Genomic DNA, 20,823 nt, shown 5'->3' on the forward strand with positions numbered 1-20,823 from the left:
GCTGGTGGCTTGTGAATCCAGCGCCTGGCGGGTGACAGTCTCCTCGGATGGCACGGGGCCCAGGGAGTGCCCCAGCCCAGGCTGGACGCGGCCCCCACCCGCAGCCAGTCTGCCCTGCCGGTGCCGGACGCGTAGAGGGATCGGGAGAGGGACGAAGATGGGGCGACAGACTGGCAGCCAGTGGGGGAGAGACGGAGACGGTGCCAGGGAACAGCGCGGCGGCCAAGGCGCCCCGGGAGCCGGAAAACAGCTTTGGGGAGAAGCGGGGGCGGGGAACGGGGGTGTCTGTCTGGAGCTGGGGGAGCAGAAAAATATGGGGCCGCAGAAAGGGGCGGAGGAGGGGCGGCCGGCGGGCTCGGCGGGAGGGGAGCGCGGCGTCGGGCAGTGTGGGCGCCTCCCGGTCGGAAGCCACAATAGCAGCTCCTTCGCCGCGCAGATTAAGGACTTTGTCAATTACCTCCGAAAGCCGCTCCGGGCGGATTAAATGCTTTTAAAAGTGCTGCTGGTGGGAAGGGGCAACTAAGAAGCCCCCTCCCGGCACAAATCCCCTCCCGGCGGAGGAGAAGGCAGTGGCTGGGACCGCGCGGGGCGCGCCGGGGAGCGCGGGATCCGCCGGGAGCGCGGGCCAAGCGCGGAGCGGCTGGTACTCGCGACCACAGAGCAGTCGACTGTAGCAGTGGCGGGGACCCCCATTTCGCCCACGGGCCGCACGGGCCGCGCGGGCCAGGGGGCGTCGGGTGGGCTCTCCGACCGCCGGCGCGAGGGCACGCGTCTGCGGAAGCGGACTGGGACGCCCCCAGGACCAGGCTCACGCGTCGGGGTCGGGAGCAGGGAGTTCCCCGGGGGCTGGAGACACCACAGCTGGGTGCACTTGCCCCAGAACCTGGACCGAGACCTCGGGGGCCCGCAAGGGCGCACCTCCACCGAACCTGCCCCAGGTGCAGCCAGGGTCTTGGGGCGAGCTCTGCTCCTTGAGCCAGGAGGGAGCCAGGAGGAGCGCCGCGCCACTCCTCCGAGACGCCGAACCGGCCGGCAGGGGCGCCCTTGGGGCCCGCCCCGCGCACGGTGAGTTGTGCGAGTCCGGCCCGGGAGGAAGTTTGAGCAGAGACGCCGCCGGGGGGCTGTCAGGCCCCTCTGGGAGCCAGCAGGAGCAGGGCCGCCCGCGGCTGTTTGCTGCCCTTCGGCCGGCCGCGGTGTCTGGGGGCCAGTTCGGCCTCCTTTCTCTTGGCCTTTTCGGAGGCGGAGTTCACTATCCAAGTCCCCGGGTGTGAGCGCGCGCGTGTGTGTGTGTCGGGGGAGGCCAAGGGGAGCAATATAAAGCAAAGAGAGTCCGAGACCAGAAAAGACGCGGAGATTGAGAAGGAGGGAGGAGGGACGAGGGAGGAGGGAGAGGAGCGCGCCAGGGAGGCGCGGGAGCCGTGAGCGGGGACGGCGCGCAGCGCGAGCGGCGGGCGTTGGGCGGGCGGCTCTCGCGCTCCCGCTCCCGCTCCCGCCCGCACACAGCGGCGCGCTCATCGGCACACGCTTGCCCGCTCCCGGGCCGCCCCGGCGCGGGGCACAGAGGCGGGGACCCGGTGGACAGAGCGCGCCCCGCGCCCGCGCCCGCGCCCACCCCGCTGCCTTTGCGCTCCGCAGCGGCGCGTCGCGCCCGGCGCCCCCGCCAGTCCTACCGGAAGATGGTCAACGACCGGTGGAAGACCATGGGCGGCGCTGCCCAACTTGAAGACCGGCCGCGCGACAAGCCGCAGGTACGCGCGGGCGCTGGGACACTGGGCCTGGGCGGCTGGCCAGGAGGTGGCTGCTCGGGCCGGCGGGGCGGGCACCCAGTGCGGGGGCTGGAGTTTGGAGCGCACCCCTTCGAGGCTCCGGAGGCACGGGTCGGGATGGGGACCCTCCTCTCCTCCTCCCCTAGCCGAGGCTTGAACTCGAGGTTCGATGGGGGCGGCACCCCTGCAGGAACCACGCGCGCTTCGGGCCGGGTACCCTCTGTCCCCGCACCCCCAGCGACCCCCTGGTGCACGGGGGTGCAGAGGGAGTCGGGGACTTACAGTTCGCTGTGTGTCCACAGACAAATCAGTCCCCTTGCTGAGTCTCCGTTTCCTCGCCTCTCCAATGGGCATCTTAGCCACCCACAAAATCTCCACTCTGGGCGCCACCCTCTGTCAGGCACCTGGTCCCGAACCTGACCCCCTGAATCTCCTCTGCATCCTTCCCTCTTTAGCCAGGGCCCTGCATACAGTAGGGGATCAATAAAGATTCATCTCCTGCAGGAACGCTGGGTGTTTTGATTTTCTGACTTTAAGACAAGGAAAGCAGGGCTCCGAGACGGTTGGCTCCTGCCTGAGGCCACGAAGCTCTGCTGGGATTTGAACCCTTGTCTGTGTGCTCCAGGGCTGGTTCATTCCTCCCTTCCTGCTGCCTCTTCAGGGGCAGTGGAGGTGGGGCTTGGAGGGTGCCCAGGGCTGTGCGGTGGAAGCGGGTGAGGGCAGAGCACCCGGGCTGGCCAGCAAGGAGGCTGGAGTCCGGAAGCCGAGGCGGAGGGGAGCCCCAGGGCTGCCCGGGGCTGGGCTGCCAAGGGACTGGGGCAGGCAGGCGAAATGAGGAGGCAGCTCGCTCACCAAGGAGAGGAAAGAGTAGGGCTGCCCATTTTAAATTTTAAATTTCTCCCAGACAGATGTCATTGGGGAAGGAACAGTTCGTGCTTGCAGCTGCAGGAGGGGGTAGCACGGGCAGCCCTTGGTGGTCCCTTCCCCTCAGGAGCTGCAACCTGCTCATTCTTCCTGGTGTGACACTGCTGTGGCACAAGGGCCCAGCCCTCTACGGTTTGCAAAGCCCCTTCCCATTCATCAGCATTACCTCACTTCTCCAAGCAGGCTGGGGGCCAGTGCGTCCCCACATCACAGACCAGGGATCAGAGAGGTTGGGAACATGCCCAAGTCACACGGCACGTTGGCAAGAGAGTGGAGATTCAAATCCTGGTCTAACCACACACCTATCCCACTGCTTCTCGTGGGCGGCCGGGCCCTCTAAAGGTTAGATCTGCACCTAAGCCCCCCTTCAAATAACAAGTTCCCTTCTGCTGAGATCTGACTTCTCCCCCTTAGCAAGAACTGTCTTAACTTCTAGACCTGTCCTCCAAGGCCATTCCTAGCCTGGCGCACTGTGCCTTCCCATTGGTCCCTTACAGGCAGTGACTGTTTGTTATTTGCCAACCCTGGGCCCCACACCACGCCGCCCCATTTCCAGATCTTTTCTGTGTCATCTTGTTTGCTTCCCCAGGCTTACACACACACACACACACACACACATACACACACACACACCCCCCTTCAGTCAGCGACACCCTACATATACTCAAAACCTAACTCAAATGCTGCCACCTCCTCCAGGAAGCCTTCCCTGATGCCCTGTGGCTGTATCTCTAAGTTCTAGTCGTGTTGTAGCTTGTGCCACTCAGCTGCCTTGTCCTGGGCCCCTCCTGCATCAGGAGATCCCTTTGCACACACCCTCCTCTGGAGCCCATCTCTTGTTCTCTGCCCGGGCCCAGGCTCCATTCCTTCCAGGCAGCTCAGGTCAGGCATTGAGGATGTTTGCTGAATCGAACTGCACGAAGCTTCGGCCAGGAAGAGCCTCAGGAGACAGCCAGCAGGCACTGGTCAGGCACTGGTCTGTCTCAAGGGGAGGTGCCTTCTGGGGAATGTTTGAAATGTGGCTTCAAGGCCTCTGGACCGGGCCTTGCCTTCCTCTGTTGCTCCCTGAGGACACAGCTTTCAGCTGCCACCAGGCCACACAGCCCAGCTGTCTGCCCCTTGGCACTGGAGACTGCTTGAAGGCTGTGGCTCCTGGAGCCTGGGCCAATAGCAAGCACCCCCGCCTCCCCTCCCCACCCCTTTGGTGACCCAGCATGTAGACAGCCTGTTCCCTGTGCCGGCTCTGGGCTTGTTTGAAGCTTCAGACAAGAGGCAAGGCCCTTCCTGTGGCCACTGTCAGAAGAAAGAGAGAGCGCTGGCTGCCCTGGTTCCCTTGGGCCTGCCCTCCCTTGGGCCAGCCTTCTCTCCTCCTTTGAGGCCAGGTTCATCTCACCCGCTGACATGCTGTGTGGCTCTGGGTAAGTTACTCCCCCTCTCTGGGCCTGGGCTTCACCATCTGTAAAGTGGGAACAGCAATCTTCACTTCCTCCTCATTTCACAAGGGCTGTTATGAGGGCCACGTGAAATACTGGTGTGTTTTGCAAACTGTAAAGCACTGTATGCTCATGAGGAGGATGCCTCTCACAGCAGCCTGTCCCCTCCACAGGCTGGCTGTGTCCCGGTCTCCTCTCTGCCCACCAGGAAACGCCGTCTGAACATCTGGCTCCTACCAGAGGGGCCTGGCCGAGATTCTTTAATGGGGGATTTTCCTCTGGGAGCATAATGCCGATGCTGCACTCCAAGCACCAGTAGGTCACAGGCCACACCTCTCGTTTCTTAGTCACAGGCACCCTAGGAGCTTGGTGGCAGGGATGATGAACCCATTTGATAGATGAGGAAACTGAGACTAAGAGCTGGAGCGGGGACTCGAACCTGGGTCTTCTTGGACAGCAGACAAGGGCCTCTGTGGGAGGATGGAGGGAAGAGAGGCTGGCCGCCCTTTCTTGGTTCAGCCCACTCAGCCCAAGTTGGGGCTCCAGTGTCCAGGCTGTGTGGTTCCCAGGGCACCAAAAGCACCTGCTGTGAGTGGGTATAGCCCAGGTCCAGAAGTCCTAAAGGATCATTGTCCAAATGTAGCCATTTCTGGGGACGCTGTGGGCCCCCTCTATCCCAGCCCTATCCAGCCTCAGCTCCTCTTTGCTGGGTGACCTTGGATGAGTTGCCAACTCGGACTTTGTTAGCGCATCCTCCCTCTCCCTGCAGATTGGACTTTGTTAGCGCGCCCTCCCTCTCCCTGCAGATTGGACTTTGTTAGCGCGCCCTCCCTCTCCCTGCAGATTGGACTTTGTTAGCGCGCCCTCCCTCTCCCTGCAGAATGAAGAGCCTCTCACACCCTTGGGGCAGAGTGAAACGATATTTGCCAGGAGTTTGGAGGTTGTCAGATGAAAGGCTCTAGAAATAGCAATGATTCTTCTGGTCTTGGAGCGTGGGGCAGGAAGTCACCCTGCAACCATCTCCGCTGGTCAGAGGGGCTTGTTTTTCCCAAGCCACCCTACAGGGAGGTCAACTTCCAACCCACCCCAGGCAAGATCGCTTGATGCTTTCAAAATTTGTAAGAACATTTCAGAAAGAAAGAAAGAAAATCTCTTGGGGAAGTTCTTCCTGATGTCTAACCTAAATCCCTACTGCATTAAATTTACTCAGTGACTATTGAGGGAGGTCCCACCTCATGCTAGGAGGTATAGTCTGGTGGATATGGTCTGTGCCTCAGGGAACTTAGAGTCTCTTGGGGGGCACAAGCTCACAGGTCAGAGGCGATTACAAACCATCATGGGTGCTAGAAAGAAGATTTATGCCTCTTCGTGTCCCTTGGGGTTTGGGTTGAGGTCACTGTGCTAGGCTTGGGGTTTCCCGAGCCCCTCCTTCTGAGCTCACTGTTTAGCCGAGGTGTGGTGTGGCTGAGGAGGCAGAATGGACGGGAGCAGGTGACTGGCCAGATGTTGAGTGAGGGAGGGAGGCCTGGGGAGGTGCCAGCTTTGTGGGGGCAGCAGGTGGGGTTGGTGCCATCCCTGAGTGAGAAATAGGAGGGCTCAGGTTTGGGGTGGAGAGATGCTGGTTTGGGCCTCAGTGGGCTTGAGGCCCCGGTGGGCCCTCTGGGAGGCCAGAGCTGTATGCTGGGGGGATGGCAGGCAAGACCCTTATAGGAAACATCTGGAGAACCCCTATCCATGGTTCAGAGCAAATGCTCCCAGGGAGTGAGACAGCTGGAGGGCTTGGATCCTCCAGGAGGGGCAGAGGCTGGGAGCTCTGTGGGGTGCTCTTATCCCCTTGGACACCTTCAGCCCCTCCTGTGCCCCTCCCTGTGGCCTGAGGCTCCAGATGGCCCTGGCAGGGTTCTTCTGAAGGGCCACCAGCGGGATGGTGGTTCCCGCTCAGATCTCACAGAACAAGCCTGCAGACCCCCTTCCTAAGTCTTTGGGACCCCAGATTGGTGAGCGGAACTACCAGCCCTTCACCCCCAGGGGTGTCTCCGGGACCCTCCCTCTGCCAGGGCCAGGGGCTCAGAGTTCAGCCCTTACTGGCAGTCGTGTGCCCAGCCATGTGCCAGCCGGGCGCGGAGTCGGCTCCTGGGGGACAGGAGGAATTTCCCCAAGGCTCTGGCCTGAGGCAAGGCCCAGTCCTGTCAACCCACGGAGCCCATAAGCCCCCGCCCAGGCTCTGTGCAAGCCTCTACTGGATCCAGAGCGCACAGGACCCCGCCACCTCCAACTTTCCATCTCCCAGTGCAAAGCCCCAGGATGTGTTTTTGTCATGCACAACAGCTGCCTGCCTTGGGCTGGGTGCTCTTAGGAGATGGGGGTGGGTGGCAGGAGGGGCGCTTACCTGGGTCTAACCTGGCCTGGTCTCCCCTGGAGGGAGACGTTCTTCTTCTTACTTTCATCTGTGGAGTATGGTCCCAGTCTCCCCCGGGGACTCCTGCCAGCCAGCTCCCTTAGGAGGTGAGGAGGAAGGGAGGTGTGCCAGCTTAGCAGAGCGCCTTGGCATCAAATCCCTTCCTCCTCAGCTTCCCCCCACCCCGCTTCCTCAGAACCCCCAAGGCTGGGGCCTCAGAGAAGGTAGCCTGGACAGAGGTCACCCTATAACTGAGGCACCCCCGGGGGCTGCCTGCCGCCCTCCTGGCACGAGCCTTATCCTTCTTTTGGCCAAGGCTTCTTAGGCAACCATGAACCCTGGGTGGGCACTGGGGGTCACTCGAGTGAACCAAGCTGAGTCCCTCCAGCTGGAAGCTTATGCAAGTGGTCAGTGGCAGAAGTGGGCTTTGAACCCGGGGCTCCCGGCTTAGGACCTGGTCTCTCTCCTGCCCACCTGCCCGGGATGCCCTGTCTTGGGAGCTGGGGGCTCTCCCCATTCCGCGGCCCCCAGGGAGTGCACCCCGCTTGGCCACGCCAGGACGGATGAATCAGTTCCAGCCTCAGGCACACCAGTTGGGCTGCTCAGCGCCCAGAACCCCCCTTATTATCTCGGGCAGATTTCTTCGCAAGGCACGTAAACGGCAGCCCATAAAAGCGAACAGTACTTCATCTTTAAGGTGATCTCTGAAGACTAATTCTCCTCTGCTGAGTGCCCTGTTTCATCTCCAAGCTCTGCTGTTCCCTGCCTCCAGGGGACCCCCTGCGGCTTCCTCGAGCCCCTCCCCATTTTGGTGCCCTCTGCCTTCCCACCAGGGAGGGGCTTGAGTGGGAGGAGGGTGCAAGATAGGGCAGGGGTGTGGGAGTTGCAGAGAGGAGATGGCTGACCTCTCTGCCATGCCAGCCCCAGCCTCGCCAGCCAGCGGACCTTAATGCTACACAGTCTGGTGATGCGGCCCTGAGCTGCTCGGGGCAAGGTATCTCCCGACGGACTCCAAAAGCATGCATGACAGGGACTTAGCTGCTGACACAGAGCTTTGTCTATCAAACCCAGCCATATTTTAGGCAGAGGAAGGAAATCATAGAACAGCCCAGTTAGCGGCCCTGGCACAGAGGCAATTCCGGAGTGCCCCAATCCTGGGTCCAGGTGGCGGTTCCAGTGCACCTCCCCCACGTGACTTTGGATGAGGGTCTTGTTCTCTGAGTCTCAGTTTTCCAATCTGCGTCGTGAATTCAACCATAGCCTCAACTGCATGGGGTTACTTGGAGAATTCAGTGATGGGAACATGGTCCACGCCCAAGGAATGGCAGTGATGGTGCAGCGCCCACCTGTCTGTAAGCTGCTGACCTGCAGGTGGCTGGGGGCTGGGGAGGGCCTGAAGCTTGCCCATTCTGTGCCAAGCTATCAGAGATGGGCACCGGGTCAGAGGCAGCCCTGCCTCGGGGCCCAGGGCCCAGCCAGGGTCATGAGCCTCTGCCCTACCAAGTCAGGTAGATCTCAGGAATGCCTTCACCCCTGCCCCATGCCAGCTCCCTCCTGTCCATCTGCCTGTCCACCCAGCAGCGGCCATCGGGGCTGCTCTGTGCCAGGTGTTGAGCAGGTCCCTACCTGTGGAGGGGCTCCCAAGTTTCCTGAACTTGGGATTCACTAGTCCCTGAATCCTCAGAAGCTGTGCCCACAGCTTTCACAAGACACCCCGAAAGAGTTAGACAAAGTCAAGAATCACAGTCTATGCACCAGGCATGGTGGCTCGCGCCTGTAATCTCAGCACTTTGGGAGGCCAAGGTGTGAGGATTGCTTGAGCCCAGGTGTTTGAGGCCAGCCTGGGCAAAGTAAGGAGTCCCTATCACTACAAAAATTAAAAAAAAAAAAAAAAATTAGCCGGGCATGATGGTGCATCGTCCCAGCTACTCAAGAGGCTGAGATGGGAAGGTTGCTTGAGCCAAGGAATTTGAGGCTGCAGTGAGCTAGGATTGTGCCCTTGCACTGCAGCCTGGGTGACAGAGTGAGTCCTTGTCTCTTAAAAAAAGAATCCCGCCAGGCGCGGTGGCTCACGCCTGTAATCCCAGCACTTTGGGAGGCCGAGGTCGGTGGATCACGAGGTCAGGAGATCGAGACCATCCTGGCTAACACGGTGAAACCCCGTCTCTACTAAAAATGCAAAAAATTAGCCGGGCGCGGTGGCAGGCACCTGTATTCCCAGCTACTCGGGAGGCGGCTGAGGCAGGAGAATGGCATGAACCCAGGAGGTGGAGCTTGCAGTGAGCTGATATCGCGCCACTGCCCTCCAGCCCGAGTGACAGAGCAAGACTCCGTCTCCAAAAAAAGAATCCCAGTAATCCAAGTCCATAGAACAGGAACTCCCCAAGAGCAGGAGCTGGAGCTGACTGGTCCCCTGATACCTCCTCAGGATTGGCCCAGAGCCTGGTCATGGGGAGATCTAGTGAATGTGGAATAGATGATTGAACGAATGATTGAGTGAATGAAGTTGAAGGCCACAACAATCTGTCTTGTAAGCACCCTCACGGGGGGAGCACAGAGGAAGAGCCCCTCCAAGCTGGGGGGAGTGGAGGGGAAACAGTCAAGGAAGGCTTCCTGGAGGAAGTGACAGCTAGCTGAGCCCTGAAAGAAGAGAATATATTAGGCCAGTGGAAGAGGAGGAGGGGAAGCGGATGCTCCTGGCTAGCCAAGGGAGCAGTTTGTGCAGAGCTGGTGCAGGAAAACTGTGCATTCAGGTCTGGCTGGAGTAAATTGTCTTGATGCGTGGAGCCTGGAATGGACGTAGCCCCCAAGGGGCCCGGGCAGGCATGGAGCACTGAGTCCTGGCAGCCGCATGACAACAGCGACAGACCAAGGAACTCTCTTCCACATCCTGAAAACAAAGCAGATCTCTTTGCTGGGGATCTGCATGTCCAGGCGCATGTCCCCTCCACCCTGTCCTCTTTGGGTGCCAAGTAGGTCATTTGGCAGGTCCTTGTAGAATTTGAATTTACAAAAATGATTCTTTCCTCTGCCTCATCTTCTAGGTAGTACGATACAATGATGTAAGAGGCATCTATCGCTGTACAGTGTATCACTAAGAAAGCAAGCAAACTGTCCATTACAATTGTAAGACGTCCCCCCATGTTGGAGATGCTAAAACGTGAAAAAAAAGAGAAGGTGCATCCCAGCATTGACGACACACAGAAGTAACACTTTGGGTGGAAAAAAAATGTCCTCCAGATGCTGTATGCACATTGATCATGGGATAATAAAAGCCACTAATATTTATTGCGCGAGCACAACGTGCCAGGCACAGCTACAAGCGCTTTAATATACGAAGTCATTTAAAGATAAGTCTCAAATTCAGAAAGTTGAAAATGTGGGGAAAATGTGTCTGAGAGTTGAGGAAATTCAATCATAGGAGGGGCCTGGCCTGGGGAGGAAGGCAGGAGGCTTGGGGCCTAATCCCAGTTCTGCTTTTGTTTGCTGTGTGACTCTGGGAGAGCCCCTTGCCCTCTCTGGGCCTCAGTTTTCCCTTGTGTGTAATGCTCAGGGGCTGTGAGCAAGTCTGCCCAGTGAATCTGGGCCTCCGAGAGCATGTGCAATCACACTCTGGCACCTCCATTCACCACAAGCTGTTCCTCGGCCCTGGCTTCTGGCCAACACAGTGTTTTGTTTTTTGTTTTTTGTTTTTTGTTTTAATCGCGCCTGCCGTTCATTCCCATTTTGTTTGTTTGTTTGTTTGTTTGTTTGTTTGTTTTTGAGATGGAGTCTAGCTCTGTCTCCAGGCTGGAGTTCAGTGGCACGATCTCAGCTCACTGTAACCTCCACCTCTCAGGTTCAAGGGATTCTCGTGCCTCAGCCTCCCGAGTAGCTGGGACTACAGGCATGCGCCACCACGCCCAGCTAATGTTTGTATTTTTAGTAGAGATGGGGTTTCACCTTGTTGGCCAGGACGGTCTCGATCTCCTGACCTCGTGACCTGCCCGCCTCGGCCTCCCAAGTGTTGGCCTTACAGGCGTGAGCCACCGCCCCCGGCCCCGTCCCCGGTTTTGAGATATGGCTTGTTCTGGAGTGACAGCCACTTGTTGCCTCGGCGCCCCTCCTCCTTGGAAGGCAGCAGGCCTCTTCTCCAGGGTGGCCTTAGGGCTACCTGGCCCAGCAGGTTGGCATTTGCCCTGCCAGAGGTCTGCTCTGTGAAGAGGTAGAGGAAGGAGAGAGGATGGGGTGGGGTATGGGGAGGAGGTGCCTGGGAGCCCCCATGTGCCCTGGGGACTAGAGGACAGTGGGACAGAACACGGGATGTGGCCGCCACTGTTGGAAGGGACCTTCCGTGATGGGTGCCCACTACCCCAGGGCACTCGTTCCAGAGACAGCACGAGACCATCTCTAGCATCGCTGCTGTTGCATCACGTCTGTCTCTGACCCGTGTATAGAGAGGTGGGTGTCTCTGTATCGCTCTATTTTACAGGCGAGGAAACTGAGGCTCAGAGAGGTGAGGCCCCTCGCCCAAGGTCACACTGTGGGAAATGCAGCTTGGAGGCCTGAGCCCTGACCCGTCTGGCTGCAGAGGTGGGATCTCCACCTCCAGCCCTTACTGGGTGGTATGGGCTCCACGGGGGCCACACGGCCGCACACACAGGTGACCATGGGTCCTTGGGCTGTCACCGTGCAGGGCATGGGGGGTGGGGGGCAGGCGGCAGGGGCGGCGAGAAGGAAGGCTTGGCCTTCTGCTTGTGTCTGTGTGTCTTTCTGCCTCGGTTTCTATTTCCCATCCTCTCCATCTCCATCTCCCTGCGTCTCCCTGCGTCTCCCTGCATCTCCCTGCGTCTCCCTGTGCCTCCTTGTGTCTCCCTGCATCTCCCTCCCTGTCTCTCCCTACGTCTCCACCTCCCACTCTGGGGCCCTGTCTCTCTCCACTTTCTCCCTGAGGCGCTCGCTGTGTCCCTCTCACTGCATCTGTGCGTGTCCCTGTCTCCCTGTCTCCTTGGACTGTCTCTCAGTGCCTGTCTCATCTCAGTCTCTCTGTGCCATGCCCTCGCCCAGCCCCCAAGAAGGGGCTCCTCTGACCCCAGGTATGCCTCTAATGCTGGCCCCTTCTCTCTCCTGTTTGTCTGTCTGTCTATGTCTGTGTGTCCTGGGCGGGCCTGCAGCGGCCTAGCTGTGGTTACATGCTGTGCACCGTGCTGCTGGCCCTGGCTGTGCTGCTGGCCGTGGCTGTCACCGGTGCCGTGCTGTTCCTGAACCACACCCACACTCCAGGCACGGCGCCCCCGCCTGTCGTCAGCACTGGGGCTGCCGGTGCCAACAGCGCCCTGGTCACTGTGGAGAGGGCAGACAGCTCCCGCCTCAGCATCCTCATCGACCCGCGCTGCCCCGACCTCGCCGACAGCTTCGCACGCCTGGAGAGCGCCCAGGCCTCGGTGCTGGAGGCGCTGACCGAGCACCAGGCCCAGCCACGGCTGGTGGGCGACCAGGAGCATGAGCTGCTGGACACGCTGGCCGACCAGCTGCCGCGGCTGCTGACCCGAGCCTCAGAGCTGCAGACGGAGTGCATGGGGCTGCGGAAGGGGCATGGCACGCTGGGCCAGGGCCTTAGCGCCCTGCAGAGCGAGCAGGGCCGCCTCATCCAGGTAGGGCTGGGGTCTGCATCTTGGGGTCTTGCTAGAGGCAAGGGGTTGGTGCTGCCACGTGCCAGGCGCCTGATGTCCACAGCCTCACTTAATCCCCAAGTGCCCCAGACAAGGGGCTACTGCTGTTCCCATCTACAGACAAGCCCATGAAACTCAGGGAGGTGCAGTCACTCATCCAGGGCCGCACAGCTACTGGGAGCCAGGATTCAAACCCAGTTTCTTTCCCGGTGACCCTGGGTAATTGTATAGCACCCCACGGCATTTGGCACTCAGTCAAATCCAGGGCTCGAGGGCTTCCCCAGTGCTCCAAGATGCGGGCGAGGCAGGGCATTGCGCCCCCATCAGCAGCAAATCGAGGCTTAGAGAGGGGATGTGACTTGCTAAAGATCACGTGACTGGTCAGTGCTACCCCATCAGAGAGAGCCGCACCCCATCTCTCCACGACCCTCCCAGTTCACTACCATGCAATGCCCACAGCTTCCCAGGGACAGAGATACCAGTCCAGGCAACCCAGCCAGACCCCTAGCCTGTCCCAAACCACCTCCACCCTCCCCACCCCTGCCCCCAGCCAGCTCCAGGCGGATCTGGGTGAAGATTTTCCAACTTCAGCTCTGAGACCATACTGGAAGCACCACCCACAAGAAGTTCCTCCTTCATAGGATGAGGGACGTGGGATCATCTCTTCTGCCTCCACCCTTTTCCAGGACAGAAAATGGTGGCCCAGAAAGGGGTGGTGATTTTTTTCCTGGGTGCCGTGGCCGGGTCAGACCTGGAATCCAGCCCCCTTGGAGCCCTGCCCAGCCCCTGGCCCTGTGCCACATCCTCCCGGTGACTCAGATCCATGGAGGCTAGGAGCCAAGCCCCTGCCCCCTTGGGCGCCCCAGCCCCTTCCGCCCCACCTCCCAGCAGCCACTGGGAGAACCAGGCATTTGGTCACTCAGCACTCATGAGCAATGGGCCCCTTCCCTGCCTCTGAAGGCGGCAGCTGGAGAAATTACAGTCCTCATCACCCTGTCTGGGTGACTGATGGGAAGGTGGCTTCCCCTTCCCGGGGTAGAGGGATGTTTAGACTGCCTTCCAGCTGCCGCCCGCCCCCCGGCTGCAACTTCCCCAGGCCTCATCAGCAGGGCTGGGGGCTAGGAGTACCTCCTGACTTTCTGGCTGACCTGGGACCCCTACCTCACTCCAAATCGCCCAGCCCCTGGTCAGCTCAGGCCCAGTTCATGAAGGCGTGCCCTTAGAGCTGGGGTGGGGAATTTAGAAGGAGGGACCCCAGAGTCCTGCCCTCCCAATAGCCTGCGCAGAGGTACAGAGTCTTCCCGCAAGACTAACAGCCTGTCTGGGCCCAGGAGCGCCGGCTCACCTGACATATTTACTCCCCCAAAAATGTTTGATTTGACTCATTCCCCACAGACTGGATGATTCAAGAGACAGTGTGTCTTTATGTTTCATTCAGAGGCAGCGAGCCGTGCTCTTAACTCCTCCCTTCCAAGCTTCCCAGACCCTCAGTCGATCAGACGTGGGTTTCTCAAAGCTGTGCCTGCAGGCACCTTGGGTTGAAATCACCAGAGGTGTTTGTTACAAGGCAACTTCCTGGCCGGGTGCAGTGACTCATGCCATAATCCCAGCACTCTGGGAAGCCGAGGCGGGCAGATTACCTGGAGTCAGGAGTTCAAAACCAGCCTGGCCAACATGGTGAAACCCCGTCTCGACTAAAAATATAAAAATTAGCCGGGCGGGCGCCTGTAATCCCAGCTACTCAGGAGGCTGAGGCAGGAAAATCGCTCAAATCTGGAAGGCAGAGGTTGCAGTGAGTCAAGGTCACGCCACTGCACTCCAGCCTGGGCAACCAAGCGAGACTCTGTCTCAAAAAAAGGAAAAAGCAAGTTCCTGGGCCTCATCCCCAACCCCCCGCAGCCCCCCGGACGGGGGTGATTCTCATGTGTAGTCCCTGAGGCCTGCTGGTCATGGCTGAGCTGAGCCGTTCTGCCCAGAGGGTCTGAGTCCACAGAGCTTAGATCCAGTCTAGGCCCCATCTGTGCCAGCTGTGGGATGCTGGGCAGGTTGCAGCCCCTCTCTGGGCTGGTTCTTCTGACCCATAAAAGGTGCATAACACAGTCTATGCTGAGGGGATATTGGAGGGCCTGGCTACAGGGCTTTGTTGGCTCTGTCACCGTCTGTACCATCAACATCTCCTTATTACTATAGTAGAAATTGTTTGTGAGCTGAAATTTAAACCTATAGGGAACCACCATGCTACTATTGAAAACTCCCTTTTATTTTATTTTATTTTATTTTATTTTATTTTATTTTATTTTTTTCTCTGAGGCGGTCTTACTCTGTCACCCATGCCAGAGAGCAGTGGCGCGATCACGGCTTATTACAATCTCCACCTCCTGGGCTCAAGCAATCCTCCCACCTCAGCCTTCTAAGTAGCAGGCACTACCAGTGTGCACCACCATGTCTAGCTAATTTTTTTGATTTTAAAAAAATGTTTTTGTAGAGAGGTCTTGCTGTGGTGCTCAGGCTGGTCTCAAACTCCTGGCCTCAAGCAATCCACCCACCTTGGCCTCCCCACGTGCTGATATTACTGTGTTGGGCCGAAAATCCCTTTTCTGATAGGAATGATAGGTCTACACCACGTGCTGGGCTCTGTGTTGATGGCACTTTGCAGCCCAATAACCCCAGGAGGTTGGTACATTTGTTATCCCATTTTATTTTATTTTAATTCATTTATTTATTTTTTTGAGACATGGTTGTATCGCTCTGTCACCCAGCTGGAGTGCAGTGGTTCGATCTCGGCTCACTGCAACCTCTGTCTCCCGGGTTCAAGCAATTCTCCTGCCTCTGCCTCCTGAGTAGCTGGGACTATAGGCACGCACCACCATACCCAGCTAATTTTTTTTGTATTTTTAGTAGAGACAGAGTTTCATCATGTTGGCCAGGCTGGTCTCAAACTCCCGACCTTAGGTGATCCACCCGACTTGGCCTCCCAGAGTGGTAGGATTACAGACCTGAGTCACCGCGCCCGGCTTTGTTATCCCATCTTATGGAGAGGCAGACTGAGGCTCTGAGTGGCAGGTGCCTGTGCAAGCTCGCTCACACAGCTAAGCAGTGCTGGGGACAGCAGCTCTGATGCCACTACCTCTAAGCGCTGCCCAGCCTTCCCCTGATGTGCCTGTGCAGCTTGGCGAGTAGAGACTCACTTCGCCATTAATTCGGGGCATGTTTATATGTACATTTTCAACTTTAATCATCTGCTGGTTTAAACGGAGGTCTTCCCTGCCCGTTAGCAAGAGGGAGGAGGCCGTGCCTGAGTTTTCTGAGTGTGTTGTGGCTGTGTTGACTCAGATAAATGGGCAGCACCGGTGTGATTTAACCAAGTGATCTTTGCCGCACACACATCGCAGGGCAGCCCCCACCTGCCGTCTTCCCTCCCGCCCTGGTTTGGGGGTGCTCCCTCTGTCCCTCTGTGGGGCATGAGCTCGTCTACAGGACGCTGCTGTGACGCCCAAACGCTCTGCCTGCTCATCTCTGCTCCTCTCTCCCCCCACCTCATCCCTCACTGAATCACCTGCTCAGCCGAGGGGAAACTGACAAGGAAACTAAAAGCTTTGCAGGGCCCCTGCCTCTGGATGAGCCGAGAATCATATTTTGTAAACTGCCGGCACTGTATATTTCTATTTTCCTTCCGCGAATGGGCTATTATCTGACAAGTGACAGGTTCGGTGTGTAAAGATCTGGCCGACTCCACGCTCGCTGGCTGGCCAGCTGTAGCTTGCTCGCCACCCCTCACCCTCCACGTGGTCCTGCAGCCTCCTGCAGCCCAGGGTGGGGGCAACAGACCTCAGACCCTTCAGGCAGCCAACACAGGCGGAGGTGCTGGGGGACAGCACTGCGCTTGCCAAACTGCAACCCCAGGGCTGTGATGGAGGGAGGGGTGGGAGTGAAGGATGGAGAACAACGGCTGAGCTCCCCAGCCCAGGCTCTCCTGAATCCCCCCGCTCAGAGAAACAGGGCTCATTATCCTGGGTTACAAGGCAGTGGAGACATGGAGAGATTCAGACACTGTTCCCGGGTCACGCAGCTAGTGAATGGGGGAGGGATTGGAGTGAAAACACAAGACAGTCAACACCAGAACCTGGGTCCAAACCACCACCCCGTCCCCATCCTGACCCTGGTCTCCTACACGAGAACACAGCCCCGGGCCCCTTTCCTGCCAGCCCGCCCTGAGGAAGTGGCCTGAGTCCTGGTCCCTGCCCCCAGTGCCATCCTTCACTCTCAGGGATCTCTCTTTCGGGGCCTCAGTTTCTCCATTTGTCACAAGAGATGACAACCCTAAGTCCTCCCTCTGTGGCGTGGTGGGGGACCCAGTGAGCTCATGGACGTCAGAGAGCCACAGAAACTCAGAGTGGTGTTTGCATGGGGAGTGGGGGTGGGATGGGGAAGACCTGTTGGTCCAGAAGCCCTGTGGCCTCCCCAGCCTCAGGGCACCCCTCTGTCAAGTCCAGATCAATCACTCCTGCCTCAGCAGCCTTGCTCAGGATCGGAAGAGGCAGCGGTGGGGATGTCTGGTAGCCTGGAAGGTGCTGTGGGAACTTGGTGTGCCGAGTACCCGGCCGGTCCTTGCGGCTGTGCTGGGCACCTCCCACGTGTTGTCACTGGTCCCCATAACAGTTCGGCCAGGCCAGGGGAGAGGAGGCGTGGTGAGGACACTCACCTCCAGTCCTATAACTGGCAAGTAGACGCGCTGGGCTGAAGCTGGATTTGCCCAACGCTGGGCGCTGTCTCCCCGCACGGCATGGCCTCCTCCAGTTTACTGTTCCCTGGGCTGAGCACGCAGAGATGGCTGAAGAAGACAGCCTGGGGCAGCAGGGGTGGCAGGTGCCTGCTGGAGCTTCCTTCCCTTCCTGCCTGCTCCCCGGCCCTCCCAGCCCTCGAGGTCCCAGAGCACAGGCTCCATCATAACCCGCTGGCCCCTCAGACCACCTTGGACAGGGACCCAGGGGGCAGGGCAGGGCGGGGGCTACCATTGAGCCAGGAGCCCACCTCTGCCTCAGGAGAGGGCCCACTCTGGCCAGTGACCTGCTATGTGCTCCACCCAACCCCCAACAGAGCCCCTGCTCCCTCGGCTCATCCCCTGTGTCCGCAGCTTCTCTCTGAGAGCCAGGGCCACATGGCCCACCTGGTGAACTCCGTCGGCGACGTCCTGGATGCCCTACAGAGGGACCGGGGGCTGGGCCGGCCCCGTGCCAAGGCCGACCTTCAGAGAGCGCCTGCCCGGGGAGCCCGGCCCCGGGGCTGTGCCACTGGTGAGTGGGGCAGGGGCTGCTTTCCTCCGGTGACTTGGGTCCCAGCTGTAGGGAGTGGGGAAGCTGGGGTGAGGGTTCCCAGCCATGAGACTTCCAGGGCCCGACCCTGCTTCCATGTGGCCTGCACTTAAGCCCTCTTGGTCCATTCTCCAGATGAGGAAAGTAAGGCCCAGAGAGGGTGATTCTCTCACCAGGCCTCAGCAGGGAGTGGCAGAGCCAAGGTCGGACTCCAAGGCTGGTGCTCTCTCAACCCCATGGGACCCCCACATGCGTTATCGACGGACAGACAGTGTGGGCGAGGGGGCTGGGCAGGAACGCGCTGGGGGCCGCAGCCACCCTGACGGCCTTGCCTGCCTCAGGCTCCCGGCCCCGAGACTGTCTGGACGTCCTCCTAAGCGGACAGCAGGACGATGGCATCTACTCTGTCTTCCCCACGCACTACCCGGCTGGCTTCCAGGTGTACTGTGACATGCGCACGGACGGCGGCGGCTGGACGGTGAGTGTCCCAGGCCGGGCGGGCAGCAGGACAGGCACCGGGGACCTCGAGGCTGTGTACGTGAACCTGGGCGTTCTGAGCAGCCTCCCACCCAGCCCTCCACCGTGCACCTGTGGACTGGTCCCGTCCCGGTGCCCTTTGGCCTGGCCTGACCCCACCCCTACAGAAGAGGGGAACAGGGGACTCCATGAGCTGACCCTGGGGGACCCACTCTGGAGCGGACATCAGGCAGGAGCCACCTTGGGCTCCCTGAGATCCTCGGCCGTGGCTCTTCCAGTGGGGGGTTTCTAGGCAAGTTGGGGTTTGGGCCTAGGAGGACACGTGGCAGCAGGAACCTGTTGCTAACGTGGGTTCCAGGGCTGTTGTGTGCGGGCGCCTGACTTTTTGAACTACCCAATACACGGCGCATGTGCAGAAGAGAAAGGAGGAGTGTGACTGCTGGGAGCGGAGACCCCCCGCGGCTACAGGCTGACAGGAGCTGTCTGATTCCTGCGCCTCCTGGTTCCTGCTTGGGTGGGAAACAGGAGCGAGATGTCCCAACTGCCAGTCACAGGGCAGGGGCGGGACCACACGAGGTGGTGGGAGAATGGGGCACACACCCTGGTTTGAAGACCCCAGGGCAGCTCCAGAGGGGCCTCTGGGAAGCTCCTTCCAGAAGTGGGTTGGCAAGCTTTGTCTGCAAAGGGCCAGATAGGGAGGCTCGGAGGCCTGCTGTCCACACAGTCCTACAGAGGACGGAGGGAAGCTCTGATCTCCGTAGTAAAACAACTTCCCTCTGTCCTTTGTAGGGAAAACAGCCACAGAGCAAACCAAAAGGCGCAGGCGTGGCTTCGTTCCAGTGATGCTTGTAGACACTGAAATGTAAATGTTATAAAATTTTCATATTCTTCCTTACATGTTATTCAGTGGATATTTAAACTTTTTTCTTTTGATTTTTTAAAAACCATGTTAAGGCAGGGCATGGTGGCTCACAACTGTAATCCCAGCACTTTGGGAGGCTGAGGTGGGTGGATCATCTGAGGTCAGGAGTTTGAGACCAGCCTGGCCAATATGGTGAAACCCTGTCTCTACTAAAAATACAAAAATTAGCCAGGTGTGGTGGCACATGCCTGTAAACCCACTACTCAGGAGGCTAAGGCAGGAGAATCGCTTGAACCCGGGAGGCGGAGGTTGCGGTGAACCGAGACTGAGCCATTGCACTCCAGCCTTGGGTGACAGGGCAAGACTCCATCTCAAAAAAAGCTAAAAAATAAAAATAAATTAAAGCCATCTTAAAAATTCAGACCCTTCTTAGCTTCCTTGCTGTATACAAGCAGGCAGCCGGCAGGAAGTGTCCTGTGGGTGGTGGTTTGCTGACCCCATCCTAGAGCTGGAGACCCCTGGTGGCGGGAGCTGAGCTCACGGCCCCCTTCTCCCGCTGGTGGACTTCTGACCCCCTCCTGAGGCTCAGGCTTGGGGTTGGGCATTAGCAGGGCCAGCACTGGCCGCTGAGTGATTGTGTGCACATTGAAACGACGCATAGTTCTTCCTTTGTGCATACTGGGAAGCTGGGCTTGGAGGAGAACAGATGTGAGCCCTGCCCACTGACTGGGTGCTCTTGAGCAGTGAACAACCTGCACTGCTGTCCCTGGAGGTCTGCGTGCCACCCCGAATGCTGCCCGGCCTTCCCCAGTTGGCTGTGGTTGGGACACCTAGTGACAGTGGAAAGCGGGACTAGGAGGACTGGCTCTTAAAGGCTTCTCCGCTTCACATTTCATTTCAGTTGGACAGATATTTTTGAGCGCCTACTGTATACTGGGTTCTGGGGAAGCACAGAGATGGGGAAGCCCCTGTCCCAGTCCTCCCGAGGAATTTACAGGCCGGGGGGCACTGGGGGTGGAAGAAATCACTATAGTAGAGATGAGGGTAAAGCTTCGTGGAGAAGGGGCATTTCTCATGAGCCATTACAGCGGGGAGGATTTCTGAGTGCGGGCATGAAGGAGAAGGTATTCCAGGAGGAGGGGGCAACCTAACGCGGCTCCCGCGGCACATCTGGGGAGCAGGGCCTGAGAGATTCGTGGTGCATGAGGAGACGAGGCTGGAGTGGTCCGGCCCCAGGCTGCAGGGTTGGGACACACTCGGGAGCTACTGGGGGTGTCGAAGAGAGGAAGACGGGATGGAGACTGTGCTTCAGGCGGGGTGACTTGGCGATGTGCATCCTTGGGCAGTGGCGAGAGGGACAGGGAGGAGGTGTTATGAGCGTTCGGTCCTCAGGTCTCTGATGGGGCCCTGACAGCAGATGTCAGAGAGGCGGGGAGCCTGGAGGTTCTGCGCTCTGGCTCTGTCATCCACAGACCGCCCCAGGCATGGCTCTGAGTCCTGCTGTGTGACCTGGGTCAACTTACCTCGGTTCTCTGAGGCCCCATTTCCTCAGCTGTGAAATGGGGATGCCTGCCTGTATCCTTAGAGCTCTTAACTGCAAGCACAAGAAAGTGGGGGGCTCGGCTGAGAAGGAGTGTGCTGGAGAAAGACTGGGAGGCCAGAGATGCCAGTCAGGACTGCTCAGCCAGGAACAGAGACCCCAGACCAGGCCAGGGGGTGGCCCGGTGAGAACCCCACTGCCCCAGGGCTGCTGCCGCTGAGTGCAGGATGCATCTTGCCCGGGATCTTAGTGTTGACTATCTCTGGTGTATTGATGTCTAGACCCACAAACATCCGGGAAAGGGGCTTAACATCAGACAAAACAAGTGACGGAGAAACAGGAGACAGGGAAGCCTCTTGGCGGGGAGTTTTGGGGGAGGCAAGGTGTAGGCGGCCTGGGTCGGTTTTGAAAGGGGTCAGCCGTCCTCAGCAGAGGCAGGAAGGACGCGGGGAGGCCCGCA

The 20,823-nt window shown here is 59.0% G+C and overlaps 1 protein-coding gene and 1 long non-coding RNA gene across 10 annotated transcripts in view; one reads left to right on the forward strand and one right to left on the reverse strand.

Moving 5' to 3' along the window:
- The first annotated feature begins 376 nt into the window (after positions 1–376).
- The window catches only part of FIBCD1 (fibrinogen C domain containing 1), a 41,720-nt gene continuing 21,273 nt past the window's right edge, over positions 377–20,823 (forward strand). For 3 of the 9 annotated variants that reach the window (XR_013405379.1, XR_013405380.1, XM_015116549.3), the window contains exons 1-4: positions 1,496–1,748; positions 11,675–12,154; positions 17,307–17,466; positions 17,826–17,962. Coding sequence is in view for 7 of the 9 variants with exons in the window: in XM_015116549.3 (XP_014972035.2) it covers positions 1,677–1,748; positions 11,675–12,154; positions 17,307–17,466; positions 17,826–17,962 (849 nt within the window). In the remaining 2 variants the exon portion in view is untranslated. Of the gene's footprint in view, positions 1,268–1,495; positions 1,749–3,621; positions 4,109–10,992; positions 11,164–11,674; positions 12,155–17,306; positions 17,467–17,825; positions 17,963–20,823 lie in introns of those variants that run through there. The other 6 variants (XM_077967504.1, XM_077967500.1, XM_077967499.1 and 3 more) reach the window with 6 other exon arrangements.
- LOC144335032 (uncharacterized) lies at positions 1,710–8,417 on the reverse strand. The gene is made up of 2 exons (XR_013405412.1): positions 6,872–8,417; positions 1,710–2,874 (listed from the first exon to the last, which is right to left on the reverse strand). It is a non-coding gene; the product is annotated as an uncharacterized LOC144335032 (long non-coding RNA).

Source organism: Macaca mulatta, chromosome 15 (genome assembly GCF_049350105.2).
Source record: "Macaca mulatta isolate MMU2019108-1 chromosome 15, T2T-MMU8v2.0, whole genome shotgun sequence".
NCBI classification, from domain to species: domain Eukaryota; kingdom Metazoa; phylum Chordata; class Mammalia; order Primates; family Cercopithecidae; genus Macaca; species Macaca mulatta.